Source organism: Papio anubis, chromosome 4 (assembly GCF_008728515.1).
Source record: "Papio anubis isolate 15944 chromosome 4, Panubis1.0, whole genome shotgun sequence".
Taxonomy (NCBI): domain Eukaryota; kingdom Metazoa; phylum Chordata; class Mammalia; order Primates; family Cercopithecidae; genus Papio; species Papio anubis.
The window spans coordinates 102,946,707-102,973,726 of NC_044979.1; the positions used below are offsets into that span (position 1 = coordinate 102,946,707).

General features: G+C 41.3%; 2 protein-coding genes across 6 annotated transcripts in view; both read right to left on the reverse strand.

The window, feature by feature from the left end:
* Positions 1–7: 7 nt before the first annotated feature.
* On the reverse strand, positions 8–26,735 carry KBTBD2 (kelch repeat and BTB domain containing 2). 5 transcript variants are annotated; one of them, XM_017956790.3, is made up of 5 exons: positions 26,476–26,562; positions 25,915–26,000; positions 11,925–12,430; positions 6,909–7,074; positions 8–2,722 (listed from the first exon to the last, which is right to left on the reverse strand). In XM_017956790.3, exons 3-5 carry the CDS (start codon positions 12,092–12,094, stop codon positions 1,187–1,189), a joined length of 1,872 nt encoding a protein of 623 aa, XP_017812279.1. In that variant the 5' UTR covers positions 12,095–12,430; positions 25,915–26,000; positions 26,476–26,562; the 3' UTR covers positions 8–1,186. The 5 variants fall into 5 exon arrangements, with proteins under 5 accessions (XP_017812279.1, XP_021790916.1, XP_017812278.1 ...); XM_021935224.2 differs by lacking the exons at positions 25,915–26,000; positions 26,476–26,562 and adding exons at positions 17,579–17,609; positions 24,183–24,345; XM_017956789.2 differs by lacking the exon at positions 25,915–26,000 and having other exon boundaries at positions 26,476–26,735.
* LOC101019483 (retinitis pigmentosa 9 protein-like) overlaps positions 26,572–27,020 on the reverse strand; it is a 58,733-nt gene continuing 58,284 nt past the window's right edge. The window contains exon 4 of the mRNA XM_021935225.2: positions 26,572–26,740. Coding sequence (XP_021790917.1) covers positions 26,691–26,740 — 50 coding nt within the window. The 3' untranslated portion in view covers positions 26,572–26,690. The remainder of the gene's footprint in view (positions 26,741–27,020) is intronic.

A 27,020-nucleotide genomic window follows, 5' to 3' on the forward strand; every position in this document is an offset into this window, starting at 1 on the left:
AGAAATATAGATATTGAATATATACAATTTATTTAATAAATTAATGTCATTCAAAATACAGTGCCAGAACATGATGCAGTTGAACATGCTAGTAATGTTTGTCATGAAGCACCTGTGCTCATGTTAGATTGGCGGCGCCCCACTACTGCTAGTGGTTCCTGGGATTAATGCCAGAGCAGCGCTAGTTATCTGCTCTTCTGCACAGCTAGTGCAGAGAATTCCTGAACAGTTCACCTTACTAATCCTAACCCCCACACGCACACAACAGGTTAAAAAAAACACACCCTGACAGCTAACAGATCTATACACAATCACTCTACAGTAATGCTTGTTATTAAATTAAGATGTAATGACCTGGTTAACCCACTCTAAATCTTGAAGATGGAGAACTACATCAGCAGCAGGTAGTTATATGCATGAGCCAATGTTAACATAATACAGAAAGTGGAGGCTTTTACTGATTAAGGCTCCACGCAGACCCGCACAATGAGGGGCTGGCAATTCTTACTGCAAGCCCAGCAACGTAAGTCCACACCTGGTAAATGACCAGCTGACTGGAAGACCTGTATTCTAGATAGACAAGTATAAGTTAGTGAAAAGAGAATACATGCACCTAATAGTATAGTTAGACTGATCCTGCAGTCATAGCTTTCCCTGTGTAATACCATAAAATTATGGAAGATCTTCCTCAACTAGAGTATAGGATTTAGACGTTTCTATACCAACATGGACATTAGTGTTAAGTGCAGTTGAATTAATTACACTGAAAACTGTATTCCAGGACTTCAGAACAGAAGCACGGGAATGAAATACACATACTAAAATAACCTCAGCACAATTTGTGATATACCACACTAGGAACAGGAAACTACTTTTATAAATGAACTTTTTGAACTGTACATACACAGGGCTAACAATGTTAGATAATCCAGATTCTTATACTCTCATGATTACACATAAAGTTTCTCAATTATTGAATAATCTATTTCATATTATGGAAGCATATCTTTCTGTAAGACTCACTGATATATATTATACTGATGCAAATATTAAGTAGGGCATAAAAATAAAATTTATCAAAGATAGATTTTTATGTAGTCGTATTTAGTTCTTTCATAGCCTCTTTTGTTTAGCAAAGAAAATTACAAAGCACATAACTCAGGCGTGCACTCCCTGAACTTCCCAACTATACAGGTGGTAGTGCGACCATTTCTCCATCCAGTTCAAACTCTTCTGTCCCATCCGTTGAAAAAAGGTAAGTTGGTGGTTTCCATGGAGACTCTTCAAGGCAGGATGGATAGAGTTTCCCCACAGTGCATCGAAAATCTCTCCCCAAGTCCCACAGTACACGTTCAGATATATGCTGCCGCAGAGACCACCGGTCAAGTTCCAGGTCATATTGGTAGGTGACGTATTTAGCTCGCTCATTTAAATGAGTTTCTCGCATAAACACACATAGAGAATTTGAGATAACAACAGCTCTAACACAGGGGTCAGAGTACCTCTTAGCAGGGATGTTGGCTGCCATTTTCCACTCATTTTTATTCACGTCATAAATTTCCACAGTTACTGAAGACCCATCTACAGTGCCAGAGGGGAGTCTTATGCCGGAATTGGTAGCAATATGCAACCCTCCAATATAGAAAATTTTATCACCAAAAGCTGCAGCTGAAGCAAAGGACCTACTAGTCTGTCTCATGGCCATTTCTACCCATGAGTCAGACCTTGGAAAATAACAGTACATGAGGTTCAGTGTCATCACGTAAATGCAGTCATGAACCACGACTGCTGCACTCCATTGCCAAGCACAAGGTAAAGGGCTTACCATCGTCCACTCATCTTTCTCAGTATCATATCTTTCTACGGTCCTCCGATTAAGTTCTCCACCTACGCTATCTCCTCCAATTGCATAGATATAGCCTTCACAGCAAACCAAAGATGGCTTTATGCGGACAAAAAGCATTGGGGTCTTTGGAAACCAGGTATTTTGCTGTGCATCAAACCAATAAAAGCAATTCACAGTTCTGAAGGCAGTCTGAAGTTTGCTTGTTTTACTGTGATTTGTTTTTGTGTTTTTCAGAGGAACTTGACCCCCTGCTATGTAGATATCATTATCAGGTGTTACAACAGTCCCAACTTTATGCAAATCAGCTGGCGGGCTACATAGCTTGTAAACTTTTTCTGCTTGGGGGCTGTAACAGACAGAAGAGTAAAGACTACAAGGATTTTCTGAAGATGCTTCAATGAAAATCATCATTTCCTCTTTAGTCATCCCAAGTCTTGGTTTGAAAAACTTGGGCATGGACTTATATAGACCTTGAACCACCACTGACTTATCATTGGGTGGCAGACCTTGAAACCAAGCTCTCTGTGTTACTTCTGAAAGTGCATCAATTCTGATTTGGCTAAGAACAGAAGACAAATACTGGGATCGTGATTCTGTGTTATACTCTAGCCACAGCATAGCAGCTTCTCGAACGGTTTCTTCCTTTTCTACATTTAAATTGTCACTACTGAGAATGTCTATCAGTAGGTCATGTGACAGCTGCATGAACGCGTCCTGATGATACACAGCAGTGAACTTGTGCTCCACCATTCTTTTAGCACTCTGTTTTAATTCCTCACAACTGAAGAGATCAGCAAAGCTCAACAATCGTACACAATTCTCTGCATTTATTTTTTTAATTAAATATTCTCGACAACGTTGTAATACATCTTCTACCTAGAAGGAGAAGGAAAAAAAAACAGGCTGATAGGGCCAGGACAGACACATTTTACTTTTATGTAAGACATTAAGTATATTAATCAGATGCCCACAGTGTAATTTTTATTTTCAGATACACACATCTGGGCTAAGAGAGAAGGTCTTCCGGTAGTAATAAAATCAGAAGACTATATAATTTTGCAGTAATTTTTCCTGCTCAGTGGCCTACTTAACTGTTCTATTTAGGAACCAGTAGTACAACAATAAACAGGTTCTTAAAAAACAAAACAGCCTTAAAGAATAGGCAAGGAAATTCATACATAAGTCATACTTTCCTAGACTTCATATATAATTGAAAGAACTATACGAAAAAATGTAAACAAATCATAGTATACAGAAAATTGTTGTTGAGTAACTAGATTCTGGTTTCCTCAACTTGGACGAGACAGTCACATAAAACCAGCAAATCATGCACAATGAGTAGGAGTAGTTATTTGCCATTCTTATCTAGAGAGGTAAGTTATCAAAGCAACACGAAATAGACTTATGTGCAGTTATAAATTACCTATATTTAAATGACCCATCTTAGACACTGTAAGCTTCCTAGATTTGTTTTTTCTTAAGAAGGTAGATCTCAGTTGAATCAGGTGTGCTACCTACTATATTTATGCACCATCATAGTGATTAACTAGAAACTGTTTACACTGAGAAGTCAGGTTGCTTGGATTTAAAGCTTAAAAGGTTGCTTGGATTTAAAACTTAAATTAGCCAATTAAACTACTTATTAGGAAAGAAGCTTCAAATCTCTAAAGTTCAATTTTCTCTTATATAAAATGGGGGAAATAACGGTTATCTACCTCAAATGAACACTGCAAGGATCAGATGAGAATATATGTAAAGTATTAGTACAGCATCTGGTACTGAAACACATGATCACTTCATGTGGTTGATAGTGAAAGTCACATTGGTAGTCACAGAATGCCCCATCTCAGGCTTGCCAGGGAAACACAGTCTAAGAGGCAGAGTCCTGTTTTGCATTTGAGCAAGCAGATGTAGTATACGGTTTTCATTAAAATGGCAGAAAAAAACTATAAGGAGCAGTGTCAATATTTACAGTAACAAAGTATGCTGGGATCAGATTTTCTTAAAATTCCTTAAGGCCTTAAGAATTCTGAGAAATGCCTGCTTTTAAAAGAAGGACCAATAAAAAATTAGCTGGGTGTGCTGGTGCATGCCTATGATCCCAGCACTTTGGGATTATAGGAAGGAGGATTTATTGAGTCCAGCAATTCGAGATTGCAGTGAGCTATGACCATGCCACTGCACCCCAGCCTGGGCAACAGAACAAGACACGTCTCTAAAAATAAAAAGTAATGACAACTCGCAAGCTATATAAAGACAGTGCTTACAGTAAACATTTCTCCCTTTCAAGTTTGGAATTACTAGCGCAACAGCAAGCTACCCCAGCCTCAATTTCCCCAGAGTTGTGGGTAGAGTAGGACACTAACAATAAGGTTAGTGGTAATAAGGAGTAAAGGTTGATCATGTGTTGTAACTCACACCTGTAATCCTAGCACTTTGGGAGGCCCAGGTGAGAGAACCGCCTGAGCTCAGGAGTTTGAGACTAGCCTGAGCAACATAAGACGACCTTGTCTCTACAAAAAAATTAAAAAATTAGCCAAGTGTGGTGATGCACGTCTATAGACCCAGCTACTCAGGAGGCTGAGGCTGGGGACAACCTGAGCCCAGGAGATCGAGGCTGCAGTGAGCTGTGATCTCACCACTGTGCTGCAGCCTGGACAACAGAGCAACACCCTGTCACACACACACAAAAGAAGTAAAAGTTGAGTATCCCTAATTCAAAAATTCAAAATACAAAATGCTCCAAAATCTGAAATACCCTGAGTACTGACATGACACTCAAAAGAAATACTCACTGGAGTATTTCAGAGTCTAGATTTTTAGATTAGGGATGCTGAACTAGTAAATATAATGCTGCAAATATCCTAAAATCTGAAAAAATCTGAAATCTGAAACTGGCTGAACTGGATTTCTGGTATCAACTATTTTGGATAAAGGTTTTAATCAACCTATGGAAGACTAAAAAGGAAGGAAACTACATAAAGCGTGAACTGAGTTCTGGTTTCCAGGATTACACCCAGGTGTTGGCATTCAACCAGTGTCATGCATATTCATTCAGTGCATATTTATTAAGTACTTAACAAATATCATGAACAGTGCTCTCCAAATTTAACCTTTGGTCTAAAGGTTCTCCCTTTGAAGAAGCTTTGTGAAATACAACGGTATTCCAAAACAGGAGATGAAATGAAGAAAAAACTTATATTCCTCTTAAAATTTAAAAAGGGAACATGATGGGGAAATAAAGAGTAAAACAGTTTGTCATCCATAAATATATCAACCATCACTTGTTTTGTTTAAATACTTCTCCTTAATTGCTCAATATGGTCGCATAGCCATTATAAATATTTATCATAATTTCCAAGTTTTCTGTGAAAAATAGTATCATGAAAAATTAGTACATCTAAGCTCTAAGCAAAAAAAAAAAAATCGAAACACTTAAATTTAATAAACACTGTTAAAAATTACTTTAATTTGGCTGGGGGTCGTGGTGGCTCATGCCTGCAATCCCAGCACTTTGGGAGGCCAAGGCGGGTGGATCATTTGAGGACAGGAGTTCCAGACCAGCCTGGCCAACATGGCGAAACCCCAACTCTACTAAAAATACAAAAATTAGCCGGGAATGGTGTAATCCCAGCTACTCGGGAGGCTGAGGCAGGAGAATCACTTGAACCCAGGAGACAGAGGTTGTAGTGAACCAAAGATTGTGCCATTGCACTCCAGCCTGGACAAGAGTGAAACTCCGTCTCAAAAACAAATTACTTTAACATGAAATCAAAATTCTCAGGTATGTTAGGCAGTAAAACATACAAAACCAGTATAAAATTTTCACCTATCTCTTTTATTAACAGATTTACATTCCCATCACAAAACTACTTAGTTTACTGGGTAATCAAATCCTATCGCTTTTTGCTTACACATTTTATTTAAAAAAAAAACCTTTTACCTTCTAAAATACGTAATAAAGAAGTTACATACATAAAAGACATTACTAGCCCAGGCATGGTGGTTCAGGTCTGTAATCCCAGGGCTTTGAGAGGTCAAGGCAGGAGGACTGCTTGAGCCTGGGATTTTTGAGACCAGCCTGGGCAACACAGTGAGATCCTGTCTCTATAAAAAATAAAAATATTGGCCGGGTGCAGAGGCTCATGCCTGTAATCCCAGCACTTTGGGAGGCCAAGGCAGGCGGATTACGAGGTCAGGAGATTGAGACCATTCTGGTTAACACGGTGAAACTCCGTCTCTACTAAAAATATTAGTTAAAAAAATTAAAAATAAATAAATTAATTAATTAAAAATAAATAAATAAAAAATTAGCCAGGCATGGTGATGGGCGCCTGTGCTCCCAGCTACTCGAGAGGCTGAGGCAGGAGAATGGCATGAACCCAGAAGCGAAGCTTGCATTTGAGCCGAGATCACGCCACTAGACTCCAGCCTGGGTGACAGAGTGAGACTCCATCTCAAATAAATAAATAAAAATAAATAAATAAATAAATAAATAAATAAATAAAGTAAATAAAAATACTAGCTGGGCATGGTGGTGCGCACGTTTAGTCATCCCAGCTACTCAGGAGGCTGAAGCAGGAGGATCACCTGAGCCCATGAGTTCAAGGCTTCAGTGAACCATGACTGCCAGTGCACTCCAGCCTGGGTGACCAAACGAGACCCCGTCTCGAAAACATAAATAAATAAGGTTTAACAATGTTTCCTCACAAAATAAACCACATAATAAACCAATAAGCCACAACTCATGTATGTAACTGAGGAAAAAAATGCTTACCTGTAGGCTGAGCACAGTGGCTCACACCTGTAATCTCAGCACTTTGGAAGGCCGAGGTGGGTGGATCACCAGGTCAGGAGTTCAAGACCAGCCCGACCAACATGGTGAAATCCTGTACTAAATATACAAAAATTAGCGCCTGTAATCCCAGCTACTCAGGAGGCTGAGGCAGGAGAATAGCTTGAACCTGGGAGGTGGAGGTTACAGTGAGCTGAGATCGTGCCACTGCACTCCACCCTGGGCAACAGAGAGAGACTCCATCTAAAAAAGTATCTATATGCTTACCTGTAGGAAGCAAGCTGTTTCATAAAGCTGTTCTACAGTACTGTCATTCATTGCCAAGTTACCCGTGTATGCGTAAGTTATTATTATCTGTAAGGTGGCAGCATCCACATTCCTCAGGTGTACATGGGTTTGTTTGCTTTCACTTAGTCCACTCATAAACATGGCCCTACAGGGGAGATGGAGAAAATAAAGTTGTAAGGGTTTTGTGTAAAACAAATGTAGAGCTGAAAAGAACAATTAGACAACAAGAGGTGTTCATTTAGGATATTTACTTATAAGTGAACCTTTTTTTTTGTTTTTTGAGACAGGGTCTTGCTCTGTCCCCCAGGCTGGAGTGCAGTGGTGCGATCATGGCTCACCACAGCCTCGACCTTCTGGGCTCAAGCGATTCTCCTCAGTCTCCCAAGTAGCTGGGACTACAGGCATGCATCACCACTCCCAGCTATTTTTTTATTTTTATTTTTAGTAGAGACGAGGCCTCCCTATGTTGCCCAGGCTGGTCTCCAACTCCTGAGCTCAAGCAATCTTCCTACCTCAGCTTCCCAAAGTGCTTGGATTACAGGCATGAGCCACTGTGCCTAGCCAATGAAATTTTTAGGGAGACAGATACGAATAAAATCCAGTCCCAAAGATATACCAGACTATTCCATCATGCCATTTTGAGTGAAAATCTCAAAATTCTATTTACTCCTTATATTCATACCATGAAATAATATTCAGCAATAAAAGGAAACTAAGTATTAATATATACTTTAACATAAATGAACCTGAAAACATTATGCTCAGTGAAAGAAGCCACATAGAAACACCATATAGTGTATGAGTCCATTTATATAAAACGTCCAAAAAAAGAAAATATAGAGAGACAGAAGGTAGATTACTAGTTCCTTAGAACTGTAAGAATGGGGTTTGTGACTATAAATAGACACAAAGTGATGAAAATGCTCTAAATTTAGATTGTGGAAATGGTTATATAACTCTGTAAATATACTAAAATTCATTTAATTATACACTTAAAATGGGTAGATTTTGTGGTATGCAAATTACATCTCAATAAAGCTGTTAAAAATTCATTTACTCAAACCATTATCTAAAAATATGCAGGACACTTTCCTAAAAATCTATTATATAGAGGAAATCATGATGGAAAGGCAACTGGCATGATAGAGAATACAAAGTAGAATGCCCATATATAGGTAAGAGATGAAAACAGGGGAGAAAAGCCTCTGCATGTAGCGGTCAACAGTGAGTGTCACAACAGTCACTACAGAGAAGAAGCCATTCAAAATGGATAAAACGGGGTAGAACATAAGAAGCAATTGTTCAAGGGGCATAGCTTGAACATACGGGCTTATGCAGGAAACCAGAAAATGAATTGGAAAAATGGAGGGCAGTCAGATCACAGAGGGCCTTTAAATGAGACAAGAGAGTCTGAGCTTTTCCTTGTAGATAGTGGGGAAAACCAAAGGGTTTCAAGTCTGAATTTAGCACGACAAAATGTAAGTGATAAATGTAGGATGAATACTCTAAGCTGACAGGCTATTCAGAGATACAGGCTAGAGACAGGAAAACTGGCCATGAGGCTATGACAATAATATACCTAAGAGCTAAGAAACTGAGTTACACTGGCAGAAATGAATACAAAAACCACTATAGCCGGTGCTTGGTGGCTCACACTTGTAATCCCAGCATTTTGGGAGGCCAAGGTGGGCGGATCATCTGAGGCCAGGAGTTTGAGACCAGCCTGGCCAACATGGTAAAACCCCATCTCCACTAAAAAATACAAAAATTAGCTGCATGTGGTGGCAGATGCCTGTAATCCCAGCTACTCAGGAGGCTGAGGCAGGAGAATCACTTGAACCCGGGAGGCAGAGGTTGCAGTGAGCCAAGATCGACCCACTGCACTCCAGCCTGGGCGACCAAAGTGAAACTCTGTCTCAAAAAGAAACAAACAAACAAAACCCACTATAAAGAGCCAACAGGATCTGGTGATTTTCTTTTTCCTTTTCTTTTTTTAAGACGGAGTCTCACCCTGTCGCCCAGGCTGGAGTGCAGTGGTGGTATCTCGGTTTACTGCAACACCCAACTCCCAGGTTCAAGCGATTCTCCCACCTCAGCATCCCAAGTAGCTGGGATTACAGGCGCCCGCCACCACGCCCGGCTAATTTTTTGTATTTTTAGTAGAGACGGGGTTTCACCATGTTAGTCAGAATGGTTTCAATCTCCTGACCTCGTGATCCACCCACCTCGGCCTCCCAAAGCGATGGGATTACAGGTGTGAGCCACCACGCCCAACCAGAAACAGCAAATACGTAATTTCATAATACTGAAACAGGCTGAAGTACCACAACAGAAGAAGTGCTGAGTAATTCTCAAGCAATTCTCTCATTTTGGGTCTATAATGAACTATACATGTTACCAAAAAATATTAAAACTATTATTCAGGGGTACCTACTAATTCTTGGTGGGACAGACAGAACTGGTAACTCAAACTACAAAGGAAGAATGTATTTAGTTCAGAAGGCAAAATCTCTAACATTAAAGATGTGTAGGAGCATTACATGTAAAGATCTTGAAATCTACAATTCTGGGAGCGGAATCTAGTTGAAGAACACTTGGGAAATATCCTGTGGATATGAAACTGTCCCAGGCACAAGATTTTAATGATGGGTGGCTTTAATCCCAAACACATATTGAACTATTTTATTTATTTAATAAATATCTGATTTGTTTTAGGGATAATATACAGTTATCCCTTGGTATCTGTGGGGGACTGGTTGGTTAAGACATTTCCCAGACTTGGCCAGGTACAGTAGCTCACGCCTGTAATCCCAGCACTTTGGGAGACCGAGGCGGGTGGATCACTTGGGGTCAGGAGTTTGAGACCAGCATGGCCAACATAGTGAAACCCCGTCTCTACTGAAAACACACCAAAAAATTAGCTAGGCATGGTGATGTGTGCCCGTAATCCCAGCTACTTGGGAGGCTGAGGCACAAGAATCGCTTGAACCTGGGAGGCAGAGGTTGCAGTGAGTCGAGATAGCACCACTGCACTCCAGCCTGGGTGACAGACTCTGTCTTTAAAAAAAAAAAAAAAAAGATTGTAGGCACAGCAAAGGCAACAACTGGTATTGAGCCTTAGCTTTTGAAATCGTCATGGGATGTGTTAGGGAATGTGAAGTTTCTATATCTTCATATAAAGTAAGTCAGCCCTCAAAGTTCAAATGAAATCTGTCCTGTCTACAGCTGCCATTAAAAAACAGTAGAACAGGCGGTGCGGAGTGGCTCACGCCTGTAATCCCAGCACTTTGGGAGGCCAAGGCGGGCAGATCACGAGGTCAGGAGTTTGAGACCAGCCTGACAAACATGGTGAAACCCCATCTCTACTAAAATTACAAAAATTAGTCGGATGTGGTGGTGCGCGCCTGTAATCCCAGCTACTTGGGAGGCTAAGGCAGGAGAATCACTTGAACCCAAGAGGCAGAGGTTGCAGTGAGCTGAGATCGAGCCACTGCACTGCACTCCAGCCTGGACGACAGAGCAAGATCGTCTCAAAAAAAAAAAAAAAAAGAACAGCAGGACCAAACTCACTAATGATTGCTGCTTATGGCTGTTAATATTTGTAGTAGAAATATACTGGTCCACATTTAATTCACCTTTATTCTTTCTGTCCCTTTCAAATATTAAGTCAAAATTACCTAAAAGCAAAGAACAAATTAAGCAATTTCTATGCTTTGGCTTCTATTCTGCTCGGGAAACATACAACAAAGATGCAGAAGATCATAAAAATGTAAAGTTAAGCTTTATGTATCTGTATTAGCAAAGAGTAACTAAATTCACTTCTACATTCAGAGGCACAGAGAATACCAACAATGTTACTAGTTATTAAATATTTAAATCTGGCAAAGAGTCTAGTTAGTATAAAGAAATATGACAAATGGTAATAGCAAAGAGTGAGAAAAAATACATTTCGTAAAGAAAAGTCTTAACGAGGCCGGGCGCGGTGGCTCATGCCTGTAATCCCAGCACTTTGGGAGGCCGAGACGGGCGGATCACAAGGTCAGGAGATCGAGACCATCCTGTCGAACACGGTGAAACCCCGTCTCTACTAAAAAGTACAAAAAAAAACGAGCCGGGCGAAGTGGCGGGCGCCTGTAGTCCCAGCTACTCGGGAGGCTGAGGCAGGAGAATGGCGTAAACCCGGGAGGCAGAGCTTGCAGTGAGCTGAGATCCGGCCACTGCACTCCAGCCTGGGCGACAGAGCAAGACTCCGTCTCAAAAAAAAAAAAAAAGAAAAGTCTTAACATATCTAACAGCACCAATTTTTACTCTCTAAAAATTACTATTTGAGCCTATGATAACTTGTCAGTTTAAAAACAGGGATCACTGTTTTCTAAAGGTAGCATTTTAAAACCTCAAAGTATAAATTATCCCATTTTTCTTTCTCTTTTAATGGAAAAAGAATATTCTAAACTTTTCTGCCTTCCCAACGTTAAAACTTTACCTTAGTTAATTGCAACACATTTCTTGTATTCAAACCTTTATAAAACTTCTGGCCGGGCGCGGTGGCTCAACCCTGTAATCCCAGCACTTTGGGAGGCCGAGGCGGGTGGATCACGAGGTCAGGAGATCGAGACCATCCTGGCTAACATGGTGAAACCCTGTCTCTACTAAAAATACAAAAAACTAGCCGGGCGTGGTGGCGGGCGCCTGTAGTCCCAGCTACTTGGAGGCTGAGGCAGGAGAATGGCGTAAACCCGGGAGGCGGAGCTTGCAGTGAGCCGAGATCGTGCCACTGCACTCCAGCCTGGGTGACACAGCGAGACTCCGTCTCAAAAAACAAAAAAAAAAAAACACAAAACTTCTTTCATGTGTCCCTTACACATGCAAGAATGAGATTTGCCAAGTACTACATCATCTGAACAGAAAACTTAAAAACAAAAATTGAGATGTGGCTTCTTAAAAAATTAAATAACATTTCAAAGAATTTCCATTTAAAACATTAAAAGTACTTACCTGAAATAAGAGCTACATGTTGCAAGAACCATCTTATGACAAGGGAATTCAGTGCCCTCAACAATTAACACTATGTCAGTAAACAACTGCTGTTCATAAAACAGTTTCAACTGTTCCAACAAGGACACAGCATATTCAGTATTGATCTGCCTCTCGTCTTGAGTGGACATGACTGTATTCCATTAATATCTCCAGGAACAGATTTAAAAAGTCCGTCTTACTAATGGAAGGTCAAGTGAATACTTGAGAAATAAAGGAGAAACCACTTGCTGTTATCTGCAGCATTCAGTACCAAGACTGACACATTCACTAATGAGTAATATCTTGTTACAGACTTAGAATCACTCCTAGGTCATCCTGTATTAATTAGGTTCTTCAGAGTTTTTCAACACAGTCTGCAGACATTGTGCTCAAATCTGCAATTGCGCAGCTCATGAGTGAAAGAGAAAAATACACGAGGTAGATTTTGTGGCAACATCCTATGTTCAGTGGATCCTGTGGAGTCACTAAAAAGAAAGAAAGTTAAGTTGTAGTATCTAGGCCAGTACAGTTTTAGAATATAATGTTTAAAATGGCAGCCTTAAATAGAAATCATGTTTATTTGAAGTTCAACTTTAGATGTTACCATAAAAGCGAAACATGACAAAAATGAAGATCCTTAGTCTATATTTAAAATTAAAAAACAGAAGAAAATTACCAGTTGTAACTTTTGCCTTCTATACAAAATATAACTGTCACAGAAAATAACGAATACATGAATAAGTACACATTTTTAAAGCTCTTTCAAAATAGATAAATTACCAAAGCCAGATCTCTTATTTGGTAGCAACAAATGATCATAATATATAAGAAAAAATATTTTTTAAAAAACTCTGCTCTCTTACATAGAGATTTCTCATCCTCCGAATATATTTTAAATACGTTCACAAAGTCTTCATATTTAATTTAAACTATACGGTAAATAGATTCAAACTGTTTATTCTCAAATTTGCCATTCAATTCAGTAAGAGAAGTATATGCAATCAGTCTCTTTGAAGAGTGGTTCTTTCCTAGGAATCTTTACGAATAAGAGCATATAATTTTACTTAAAAAAAAAAACCATAAAATGTAATGGATATATGTTTCTACCCAGAATACTCCATATTACACAAATATGAATGTTCTCCAAATTAATATGTAAGTTTAATTCAAATCCAATCTAAATCCTATATTCAAGGGATTTATCTGGAAGAATGCACAAAAGTTGCTAAGATATTTAAAGGCGGCCAAGTTTTTCATGATTCTTATGAAAATATTAAATCTATTATAAAACGCCCATAAACCCAAGTACACATAAGAAACTAGATATGACTGGCCGGGCACGGTGGCTCACGCCTGTAATCCCAGCACTTTGGTAGACTGAGGTAGGAGGATCACAAGGTCAGGAGTTCGAGACCATCCTGACCAACATGGTGAAATTCCATCTCTATTAAAAATACAAAAATTAGCTGGCTGTGGTAGTGCATGCCTGTAATCCCAGCTACTCGGGAGGTTGAGGCAGGCGAATTGCTTGAATCCGGGAGGTGGAGATGGCAGTGTGCCAAGATCGCACCACTGCACTCCAACTGGGGCGACACAGCAAGACTCCGTCTCAAAAAAAAAAAAAAAGAAAGAAAGAAATTAGATATGATAAAGATAAATACGGTATTTCAAATTAAGCTTTAGTCATACTGCATACCATTCATCAAAAAAAAAAAAAATTCCAGCTGAATAAAAATTTATTTGGAACTCAGTATTCACAACACATGGCAAAGGAATTACAAATCAGGAAAAGAGGAAAATCCCAAATAGAATGCTACTAATATGCTAACTATAAAAACTACCACCTCTTTTTTCACCAACTCTTAAGATAACCCTTGGTTACCATAATGAGAAATGACTCCATCATTAGAATCACTAATATTTTTTTCTCACAAAATACCATCCATTATGTCAAAGAGAATATCACATATACTTCCTGACAAACTATACTATTACAGTAACTGCTAACTTGATATACAGTCAAGTTTCCAACCAAGTTAACTGTGAAAGTAACTAAAACAGGTGCAAAGGCAGAGTGAGACTCTGGGTCATTTAAGGTAATAACTTTGCTCTTCCAGAACTGCATATTACACTATAAATCTGAGTTCTACTATTATAATCTCTAAGGCAAATAATACTTAAAATCACTGGCTATTTCCACATATTAATAATGCAACAAGGCATAGTGTTGTTGAGGGTGTGGAAAAACAAGCATTCTTACACAGAGGAGTAAGCTGATACATACCCACAATTCCTTATTCAAAACTCTTGACACAAGACACGTTCCAGAATTTAGACTTTTCCAGATTTTATACAGGTATTGTGACACATGTACCCTATATTATAAAACCCTCTCAAGAAGTCTCAGGTAGCAATGGATAATCAAACATATTATCTTTGCTGAGGGAACTATGAATGGTGTGAAAAATAAAGACTATATATAGCCTCATGTTACTTCAGGTCAGGTTTTACCAGCGAAGTTTTTTTTGTTTTGTTTTAACAACTTGATTTTTCAGAGTTTTTTGAATTTTAGAATTGCAAGTATCATAGAAAATATAGTATCTGACACTGGAAATGCTTAATACCAATCTAATATATTAATCCTACTTCTAGAAATATATTTTACGAAAATATATGCATTAATAAAGTAAAAGTCCTAATCCCAGTAGCTGGACTCAAAATTGTCCCCATGCATGTTTAAACAAGGTAACAGCAACTGGTGGCCAGGGCCAAGACAGATTTAAATCATGTCACTAGACCCCAGAATTTCCTGCAGGCTACCTGTACAGGCTCACTCTGGTCATTTCATTAACTATATAATAAGATGATTTTCTGCAGTGATTTTGGGGACGCCTCATTTATGACTGGGTTTTGCTAGATTTGATTTTTTATCGTATCCATGAAACTGTACTAAAACAAACTAAGTCTACTTCTAAAAAATTACAAAGTCATTATACTCATTAACACAGCCTTATTAGATTCCCCTATTTCCCACTCTTCTTTTGTAATCCAGGATACGTTTTCTTCCTGGAGAGGTAGTCTACATAAAAGTTACCTTAAAATAGGCAGAAAAAGAAAGTCATTCAGATATGACACTAAGTAAATAAGTGCAATTAAAAATAAATTTAAGGCCTGGAGTGGTGGCTCATGCCTGGAATCCCAGCACTTTGAGAGGTTGAGGTTGGTGGATCACTTGACGTTAGGAGTTCGAGAACAGCCTGGTCAACATGGTGAAACCCCATCTCTACTAAAAACACAAAAAAATTAGCTGGACCTGGTGGCACGTGCTGTAATTCCAGCTACCCAGGAAGCTGAGGACAGGGAATCACTTGAAACTGGCAGACAGAGGTTGCAGTAAGCTGAGATTGCGCCACTGCACTCCAGCTTGAGTGACAGAGCGAGACTCTGTCTCAAAAACAAAACAAAAAATAATAAATAAAATTAAGTAGCTCACCCCTCTGGGAGTATAGACTTCAAAAGGTATTAACTAAAAATGTGAAAGCTTGGCCAGGTGTTGTGACTCACGCCTGTAATCCCAGCACTTTGGGAGGCCGAGGAGGGCAGATCACTTGAGGCCTGAGGTCTGGAGTTCAAGACCAGCCTGACCAACATAGCAAAATCCTGTCTCTACTAAAACTACAAAAATTAGCCAGTGGCACATGCCCGTAATACTAGCTACTCTGGAGGCTGAGGCTGCTTCAAGCTGAGAATCACCTGAACCCGGGAGGAGGAGGTTGCAGTGAGCTGAGATCACACCACTGCATTCCAGCCTGGGCAACACAGCAAGACTCTGTCTCACAAAAATAAAAATAAAAATGTGAAAATGTGCAAAGTTTAGGATGATCAACCAACAATCTTCAAATGCCCACAACACAAACATTTTCTGTAAAAGACTCCTTCCCTCCTAAAAACAAACCTTGAAACCAATACCCTAAATCCTCTGAAGCATTTCAGCATGTACCATATTACCAACTGATGGGACATATTTTACATTTTCTCTTTTCAATAATTACATTTTATGTATCATTCTATATCTAAAATCAGCATCAAAACGTCACAAACCCTGTTATCTGTGGAAGCTAGCTTCCCCAGATTAATTCTCAGGCATCAAGCAAACTGCTGACTTAATTTTCTTTGCTGAATGAATGGCTACTTAAATTTAATTCCACAAAAGTTTACTGAATACTAAGTGCCAATCATCGTACTTTACATACTCGGATTGAGAGAAGCCAAACACTAAAGCTCCAAAACACCAAGGGCTTTTACTCTTACTACAGATCACAGCCAAAACTACAGCTGTCATTCAAAAACATGGTGTTTTAAAAACCAGCTATTCTAGACAAACTCAAAATCCAAGAAGCAAGCAAATGAGTGAGGCAAGCTGGGTGTAAGAAACATTTTTCTTGAAATGTAGCTATCTTGATATCTTACTTCCAAACTTTTAATAGAGACATGAGTGCAAGAAATTTTACTCTTCACCATAAGAAAAATTGTAGTACAGGTAAAATGAACAAAGGTATCTGGTGCTCAGCCCTACTACAGTGGATCACACAGGAGAAAGGAAAAACTTATTGAAGACCTATTTAAACCTTCTGGATTTTATTAATATACACAATGATTACCTGATTTTTACAAAATAAACTTTTGGCCAGGTGTGGTGGCTCATGCCTGTACTCCCAGCATTTTGGGAGGCCAAGGCGAGAGGGTACCTTGAGGCCAGGAGTTCAAGGCTGCAGTGAGCTATGATCATGCCACTGCACTCCAGCCTGGGCGATAGCTAGATTCTGCCTCTAAAATTAAAAAAAAAAAAAAAAAAAGGTTGGGCACAGTGGCTCCTGCCTGTAATCCCAGCACTTTGGGAAGCTGAGGTGGGCAGATCACCTGAGGTCAGGAGTTTGAGACCATCCTGGCCAACATGGTGAAACACCATCTCTACTAAAAATACAAAAATTAGCCTGGTGTGATGGTGCGTGCCTGTAATCCCTGCTACTTAGGAGGCTGAGGCAGGAGAATCGCTTGAACCCGGGAAGGGAAGGTTGCAGTGAGCCGAGATCGCACCACTGTACTCCAGCCTGGGCAACAAAAGACTCTGTCTCAAAAACATAAAAAAAAAATAGTAATAGTAATAAAACTTCAAAAGGCACACTACTCTCTCTTCTCATAACAAAGACAAAATATTTTACACTTTGGGAGCCATAAGGTCTCTATCCCAAAGATTTAACTCTTGCTGCAGCCTGAAAGCAGCCAAAGACAATATGGAAACAATGTTATTTCAATAAAACTTTATTTACAAGAACAGGTTACAGGCCACATTTACCAACCTCTGCTTTATTTTTAAAAATTTCTATTTATATATATATACATATATATACACACACACACAGACACACACACTTTGATTTTTTTTTTTTTAAGAGACAGGATCGCATTATGTTGCCCAGGCTGGTTTTGAACTCCTACGTTCAAGCGATCCACCTGCCTCAGCCTCCCAAAGTGCCAGGATTACAGGCGTGAACCACAGCACCTGGCCTTACACTGCTTCTTGATGAAATATTTAGTTGATGAAATATTTAATCAGTGACTAAAATACATACCTCAAGTTGTTTCTGCAAGAAGCATGTTTCTCTTCAGATCACAAAAACAAGGAAAAGCACAAACTTTAAATTCTTGAATAATGAATTAAATATAATTAATATAATCTGCATAGATTCCACTTTTCTTCTCAACCAAAGTATTCTAACATCTTTTACCTAGTCACACAACTGCTTTCCCCAATTCCTGCTAATTCCACAGAACTTCTGAAACATGTTCTTATCTAGTGTGAGTACTCTTTAATTAAGGTTAAAAAAAAAAAAACCCCAACATCTCTCCCCAAGATAATGTCAAATAAAAATCCATAATGAGAAACGGCTATTCAAAAACACTTAGATTACTTTGGGAAATCCCTGTTACATGCCACAATTCCTGGTATCAGGTGCTTCCAGATTAATAAGAAAGTCCTATATTCTAACACTAATCATTAGAATATATTCCATAGTAAAAAATGCTAACCAGCATAGGAATTAAATCAGTCATGCATAAAATTCAGAATCTACTTAATAAAGTTCAATATACTTTGACATAAAAAGTGTACATATTCTTATTCCTTAAGTCCCGGGCTCAATTCAGTGTTTTTGACTGATTTGCTTGATCACACAGAATGGCAAAGATAAGGTTAAAATGTTATACACAGGATGAAATCCTCTCCTCCACTGTCTACACGTATTTTTTTTTTTTTTTTTTTTTTTTTGAGACGGAGTCTTGCTCCGTCATCCAGGCTGGAGTGCAATGGCGTGATCTAGGTTCCTCCACCTCCACCTCCACCTCACAGGTTCAAGCAATTCTCCTGCCTCAGCCTCCTAAATAGCTGGGATTACAGGCATGCACCACCACGACCGGCTAATTTTTCGTATTTTTAGTAGAGATGGGGTTTCATCACATTGGCCAAGCTGGTCTCAAACTCTTCACCTCAGGCGGTCTGCCTGCCTCAGCCTCCCAAAGTGCTGGGATTATAGGCAGGAGCCACCATGTCCGGCCTCTACCTACTGACTTCTACGAATTATTAGGGGACAAAGTCCTATTTATTTTTAAATCCGAGGACTTCCTACAGAAGTCAAAAATTTATAAACTGATTGAAAACAAACGCTTCTAATACATTTTCTCTAGGACGTCCAAGTCTCCAAGGTTCTACTGAGTGAATTCCACCACATAAAAGTCATGAAACATTGTTACTAAATGATTGTCAGGATTAGATCAGTCAGCAATCGATAGTAACATATAAAATTCTACTTAAAAATCTGAAACTCTTCCCACAGTAAATTATTTCTAGAGATGACTTAAAGTATTGGGAGGATATTGAAAATACTACGGCATTTTATATCAGAGACCTGAGTGTCCTTCGATTTTCATACCCCAAAGGGATCTAAGAACTAATATTCCACTGAAACCAAGAGACAACTGTGTTTCTATTCAACAAATTTAAGTTGGTTGTCTGAATTCCTCACTTAACTTTCCTATAAAATAACAGTATTAAAAAGAGGTTTAACTCTTCACTGTAAGCAGCAAAATATGACCGAAAGTGTATCAGCAAAGAAAATTTACACAAAGCAAATACTACTTTAATACTCATAAAGCGATAACAGTGACAGTGAATTTGTTTTACAGATTCTGATTATTAATATTAAAGGATAAGGAACCAAGATAAAGGTATGAAATGTTGAAATTTTAAAAAATCCCAAATACTTTAAAGTATCAGAGGTTGATGGCAGTGTTTTGGTTTTTTGAGGGGAGGCGGGGGGCGGGGGGATAGATGTCTAATTTCACTTTGAAACCAAGTATTCATTCCTAGAGGTGTCTACTTTGTAGCATCCTCCCACTGAGTAGCCTGGAAACACAAATAGAAGCAAAGCAAACTTTTCCAATGTTAACCAGGCAGAATACAGAGATCGAGGAACGAATAAAGGATTAAAGAACTATTGAACGTGATAAAGAGACCAATCAGCAATTAACTGAGCTGTGGATGAAAAAGGAAGAAAGGATAAAAAGATGGGAAAGACGCTGCTAGCAAGGCCTGCTACAGTAAGTACAGTAGTAGGTACAAAGTTTCCACTGGACAGGAGTTTTAGTGATCTATTACACAGCATGGTGATCATCGCAGTTAACAATAATATATCGCATATTTCAAAACTGCTAAAGATTCTAAATGTTCTCACCACAAAAAAGTAGATGAGGTGATAGATGTTAACAGCCTGATTTAATCATTCCTCAATGTGTACATAGATTGAAACATCACATTGTAGCCCATAAATACATACAATTATTATTTGCCAACTAAAAAATAAAATAAATTATATAGTAGGAATGAAGGATAGGTCTCCCTCCAGGAACGGCAGTGCGGCTATAAATAATTCACCTGTAGGAAGCACATTCAAACTGTACATTACTAACTTAGGGATTGCTGCATCTCCCAATGCTACAAATGTTAACAGAGAAGATTAAAAATTTCTGTTGGAAAAGATCCAAGGCATTCTCCATGGAGGTCAACTGCTGAAAAAAAAAAATTGAGTGGAAACCCAAACTACTTGGGTTAAAGCTCCAGTTCTGCAACTTAATAGTTCTGCGGCCCTTTGTAAGTTATTTATTCTCTATGCCTCAGTTTGCTCATCTATAAAATGGGGTTAAAAGTAGAACTCTCAATGAATTGTTTTAGGGTTACATTTCATACTTGGTTCAGTACCTGACACATAGCACTACTACATAAATATTCGAAATTATTTGTATTAATCCACCCACTGGTGAAGCTTTTGTAGCACTTTCCCAACTCCTGGATTCCCCACCTACACCAGGTCTAAAGATTCCAATTTCAGCCGGGCGCGGTGGCTCAAGCCTGTAATCCCAGCACTTTGGGAGGCCGAGACGGGTGGATCACGAGGTCAGGAGATCGAGACCATCCTGGCTAACACGGTGAAACCCCCTCTCTACTAAAAAATACAAAAAACTAGCCAGGCGAGGTGGTGGGCGCCTGTAGTCCCAGCTACTCGGGAGGCTGAGGCAGGAGAATGGCGTAAACCCGGGAGGCGGAGCTTGCAGTGAGCTGAGATCCGGCCACTGCACTCCAGCCTGGGTGACAGAGCGAGACTCCGTCTCAAAAAAAAAAAAGATTCCAATTTCAAAGTCTCAGCACTCTCTTTTTATTCTGTCTAAATGGTATTTTACATAAGAGAAATCCAATGTTCTTAGAGAATACTGGGGCTTTTTTGCAAACATTTGACATTTGAAATCTGAATTCAGTGTTCTAAAATAATAAGATTTTTTTTTCTTTTTTCCTTTTCTCACACATTATATTTTGATGGTACAAATAATGAAACAAACTAGCACTTAAAAAAGACTAATCTTGAGAAGGCTGATGTCAGTGTAAAAAACTAAATCAGAGTCCAGGAAGGCACCAGTCATAAAACAAGCCTTTCTTTATTTCAATGAGATAGTTTTCTCCTTAGGAAGGACAAGAGATCGGCGCTAGAAACAGTATGCTTTCAAGTTATCAAAACAACCATGACAGTTGAGAAATGTCTGGAAAAGACCATTTGGTCTTTAGATTGTCAACTGCTATACAAACAGAATTTTCTTGGAGTTGTGACAGGCATCAATTAAAAAACAAACAAAAAAACCCCAAAAACCTGGCCTTTTGAAGAATCTATCAAGTTTTAAAAATTTCAGCATACTCGCAGTGAGCCGAGATCGCGCCACTGCACTCCAGCCCGGTGGACAGAGCGAGACTCCGTCTCAAAAAAAAAAAAAAAAAAAAAAATTTTTTTTCCAGCATAGCCTCACTTACTCTAGTCACATTCAGAGCTTAGGTCTCTTCCTCTGTGTTCTCTTTCCAATCACACTGAGAGATGACATGGCTCCATCAGGTTAATTATGCTCAGCACTCTAAGTAAATTCAGGTCACAAGTATAAGCTGTACTATATTATGATTAATAAGTTATTTCACTTTTAAAAAATTAAACAAGAACATAAAGGCAATGCCACCTGTGATACAATAATTATGAGTATAGTATGTCCTTTTATTTTGGATATCACTTTTCCTTTTTCCTCTCAGCTCTGCACAGTGACTTAAGAAAGCTGGGGAAAGGTGGCCAGCGTGATGGCTCACGCCTGTAATCTCAGCACTTTGGGAGGCCCTGGCGGGCGGATCACGAAGTCAGGAGATCAAGACCATCCTGGCTAACTCGGTGAAACCCCGTCTCTACTAAAAATACAAAAATTAGCCGGGTGTGGACTACTCAGGAGGCTGAGGCAGGAGAATGGGGTGAACCCGGGAGGCGGAGCTTGCAGTGAGCCAAGATCGCACCACCGCACTCCAGCCAGGGCAGCCTGAGCGACAGAGGACACTCCGTCTCTCTGAAAAAAAAAAAAAAAAAAAAAACTTACTTTAGATGGGCCAGAAGCGGTGGCTCACGCCTGTAATCCCAGCACTTTGGGAGGCAGAGGTGGGCGGATCACAAGGTCAGGAGTTCAAGACCAGCCTGACCAACATAGTGAAATCTCGTCTCTACTAAACATACAAAAATTAGCCGGGCCTGGTGGCACACACCTGCAATCCCAGCTACTCAGGAAGCTGTGGCAGGAGAATCGCTTGAACCGCGGAGGCGGAGGTTGCAGTGAGTCGAGATCATGACACTGCACTCCAGCCTGGTCAACAGAGCGAGATTCCATCTCAAAAAAAAAAAAAAATACTTGAGATCAAACTGTCATTTCTAATACTGAGTTATTTAAGTATCACTTGGTCTATTCAAACTCTACAAAACTGAAAACATTAAGCTAACAACTTCAAAATTTTCACTCATATTTTACGACACCAGAACCAATCCTTTTTCCTGGCCTTAGGAAAGTGGGCAAAGAGAAGAGGGGAAGGGAAGGGGGACTCTTTTTTAAATGTGTGTAACATCTTTGGAAAAACCAATGTATCATTTGGCTTTTAAGACTGCATTCAAGTTTCTAGGAATTTACCTTGCACATTTAATGTTCAATGTTTAGGAATGAAAAGCTCGACATTTCTACCAACCAGAAGAAAATCTATGGAGGAGCATGGACATATGTACTGATACCTCTATTCCCTCCCATCTCCTTACATGCCCTGTGAATAACATAAGTTAACAGATTTTATAATGCTTCTTATGGGAGCAAAAAAGGGAGTAGAGTTATAGCACTCATGAAGTCTTCCTACAAAACTGTGCAAAGAAAACAGCACTATGTGGAAACGTGTGGACTACAGAGCATGCTCAACAGAAAGGCCACAGCACTCCAGAGTTACTGACAGAAGACAACCTCTTGAGGATTCCAGGCCCCAACCTAAAAAGGCTTCAATAAGCACTAAGCCAACAGAAGATCAAAGGGAAGAAGTAAGCTTAGTTATCAGCCAGATGGAAAGAATAGCAAAATTCCACATCATCGAGATTGGAAAACAACCGACTGGCTTTTCAATTTACTTTAGGTCAGAAAAAACAGTCGGGAAAAAAAGTCCTTATCAAAGGTTAACCAAACTAAGCCATTCACAATTACAAGGGATCTAAGATCCATACTACTCAAATTCGGCAAAAATGTACAACTCAGAGGGAAGGGGGGGAATCCCTGTTAATTAGTTGCCTCGATAAAAAGAAAATATCCTTTTGGTCAGTGCACAGCGTTGATAGGGTTTCGTTTCTGAATGCCTGAATGCTCAGTGAGCCCGACGTACAGATTCATGTATAAACAACACGTGACCAGTCCGGTCCCCTACGTCTTCAGGAGGCTAATTGACACAGAAAATAGTTCACACAAACATCCCTTCTTAAAGTTCGTTTGTATTTTGAATTATTTTCCTGTTTTCACTGGTAGGCGTCACCGTGGTAGCCCGTGGAATGGACACTCCTCTACCTTTTGAGGCAGGTGAAGAAAGAGTTCTTAGATAGCTAAGCCCAGGGGAAAAAAAAACGTTAACTCAAAATAACTACTCCACATCAAACTAAGACATTTTTCTATTCCCCGGTATCTCAATTCGTAGGGAGAGGGAGGTGGTCGAATTCAAGGAAGTCAAAGATTTCACAAAGTAAACACGTACACAATTTTCCGTTTCAAAGGGCAGTTTCTGCTTTCTTTTTTAAGTCGATATAGCCCGCAATAGGAGCTCTGTTCGTCTAGACCTCTCTTGGTACTCAGATGTACCGGGGGGAAACACAGAAAGAAAGGGGTGTCCCCCTTCGGCCCACCATGTCGCGAACACGTCGCGAGTCTTTAAGAGAAACAGCTCTACTTCGGTAAGGGCGGGCGCGAGCCGAGGCCAGGGCGCCGCCCGGGAGCCCCGCGGCCGCCGAGGCGCCCGGTGCCGGGGCCGGAAACGCCCAGCGAGCTGCGGATCGGGCCGCCCCTTCCCCGCGGACCGGCCCCGAGCCCCGCCGCCCTGGGGCCGCCGCGGGATGCGGAGGGCGGCGCCGGTCGGCCGCGCCCCTCCCCCGCCCGCGACGGAAGCGACTCGGGTTTGAAAGATGCCGCGGCCGCCGCCCCCCACCAGCCGAGCCACAAAGGGCCGAGCCCCCTCCCGCCACAGCCCTCCTCCCCGGCCCCTCCACAGGTCGCCGCGGGCTCCCCGCCCGCCCGATGCTGGCGTCGCCTGCTCACCCGCGTCCCTCGGTCTTGAGGGGTGAGATCCGGTCCAGCCGGCTGCCCCGTCCACACTGGGCCCCTCCGGCGCGGCGGCGGGGGCGTGGCCCTCCTGCCGCGGCCTCGACCGGTGTCTCGCCTCCGCCTCCGGCCGAGAAAGGTTGGCGCCGCCGCCTCTTCCTTCCGGAGCCTCAGACCCTCCCTCAGCCTGGTCAGCCCACCCAGCGGGAAAGCAGCGTCCTCTGCGGGCGCCGCCGCACGCGGCTCCTCAGGACCCGACCACCGCCAGACTCCTCCCCCGGGAGCCGCGGCGCCCGCCCGCACCGCCTCGTCAGCCCGGGGCCGCGAGACCGGCCCGCTGCCCCGCCCTGCCCCTCGCTGCCCCTGCCCTGCCCCCTGCGCGCTCTCGCCCCCGCCCGCGGCCCGGGAACGCGCGGGCAGCGGACCGTTGGCCCGCCTGCGGCGCCCGCCTTCGCCACGCTGCCCTCCCGCCTCGCGCGCGCGCCTGTCGGCACTAGCGGCAGTTTTGCAGTTTCCCGGGTCCTCGCGACTGTCCCTCGCCCCTCCCTTACTCTAGCTGCCCCCGCCCTTTTCCTCTGCCGGATACCACCGGAAAGCCAAAACAATTGGGGCCGCGCAGGCGCGAAAAAGGAAACGGAAAGAGCAGGAAGGGTGGGGGCGGCGCGAGGTGACGGGAAGCGTAATTGAAGGGGGTTCCCGGGAAAGGTCACGGGAGAACCCTAGAGGGGCGCGTGCGCGGCAGAAGGGCGCTCCGAGGAGCCGCGGCAGCCGAGGCCTCGGGCTTAGACTGGCGGATGGAGAGGTCCAAGTTCATTGATAGGAAATATAGACAGCAAAACACCAATTGTTTTGCCGAAGGAGATGTTTTACCCCTTGGAATTTCCCCTGAAATAAAGATTTTTGCAGGCTGGCTCGGAGAGTGGGAATGAGTAGGACTAAACAATACCAGCCCGGGGCCAGGAGAAAGTTGAGGCGTTGGGCGGGTCGCTTTGTTCCCGCAGCACGTCTTCTCCAGATCATGCCCTCCTCTCTCCGGCGCCGCTTCGGCTTTTTCCGAGGCTAAGGAAGAACTCAGAGCAGCACCCGAAAGGGCCCGCAGTTGGGGGAGGTTAGGGGAAAAAGGAGAGGCGTCTGGGTGCGGACGGCAACTCCGGCGTGTGAAGCCTTCCGTTTTGTGCTGCAATGCGGTGGCTGCACCGCAACCCCCCGAGTTCCAAAAGAGCGCCTTCAGCGTTGCTTCACAAAGCGAAGCGTTTGTAGCAGCAGCTAATGGCTGTGGCCCGTGCTGGTTTAGTTAACTTGGCACAGCTTGCTGGCAGGCAGGCTGTAAATTTGCTCTCTCATTTGCTAGAAGCTATTCGTGGATCAAAAAATTGTCAGAAATGCCCACACAGACTCCACCTACCTTCCTAACTTACAGTCTTGGCACAAGCCCAATCTAGAGAATATAGATGACTAATTATAATCTGAAAGGCCATACAGTACATTACTGAAGGGAGCCTCTTCCTGTAAACTAGGCTAGATCAACTGAATGCACACCAAGATGCGTGTTATCAGGAACTACTGATAAAGGATTGTTTTACAGTAGAATCTGGAAACTACATTCAACAAACCTTTGAGTTTCCAGCATGCTACCACTGTACTTAGTCTAATTAAATAGTTAAGTGGTATGATATCAAAGAAGCCATACAAAAGATTAAAGTCTTTTAAAACACACTGGAGTACCTACTTTGTGCCAGATTGGGTATGAGATGCGGTCCAAACATGCAGACGACAATAACAAATGATACCTGTGGCAAGGAGTTTGTATTCATCCTGTGGGCAACAAAAAAGCCACTTAAGATTTTTATTTAGTAGAATATCTTGATAAGATTTTAGAGAAAAAATTCTGAAGCATGGTAGATAGTAGACTGGAAGCAGGGATACTAGTTAGGAGGCTGTTGATGCAGTCCAGACATGAGTTGGAGAGAAAGTCCAAACTAACAGTGTCAGTGAGAATGGCGAAGCAGAGATAGATTTGAAAACTAGCCAGCTATGATAAATAAGACTTGATTACCTAGAGGATGAGGGGAAATAAGAAATCAAGGATAACTGAGTTTTTTAGTTAGGGTGATTAGATGGTGTTATCAGTGACTATAAGAGGAGTAATGAACTGTGAAGATGAAAAAGGACTGAAAGATGTCCTTTTAACGGCTGTACAGTTAGGAATGTATTTGGGCCCACATTTTTTTTTAAAAGATTCCATTATAATAGCTTAAATAAGACCTCAAATCTACAGGTAGGTCGTTACCTTTGTTGGTTCAACAGCTCAAGAACAACAGGGCCATCATTTCTGTGATTCTCTTGACGTTAACTTCATGGTTGCAAGACGGCTGCAGCAGTTTTAGCCTTCACACCTTTGTTCAAGGCAGGAAGAGGGGAAAAGGGGTGGCTTCCACCATCCATGGTCTTTTTTTTTTTCTTCAGGAAAGTGAAAGCTTTCTCAGGATACTACATCTCCCAAACTCAGCAGACTTCCACAAACATCTCATTGTCTAGAATTGTAATTTGGCCACCTATAAAGATTACAAAAGAGAAAAACACTGAGAATGGATATTGGGTCAGACAAGTCACAAAAATAGCAGTTGGCTAGTTAGTTAATATTTAAAGCATCCTTCTTTAAAACTTAAAACCCTGAGAACTGGTAGGATGGATTGATGTTTCTAGGGTTTCAAAAAAGGCCAATCGTTTTGGTGTGTTATCTTAACTGGGAAAAGAACAGGTTGAACATTTATACTCAAATATTTGTATTTGTTTGCCATCCCTTATCTCAAGGTTCCCATCCCCTTAAACAGA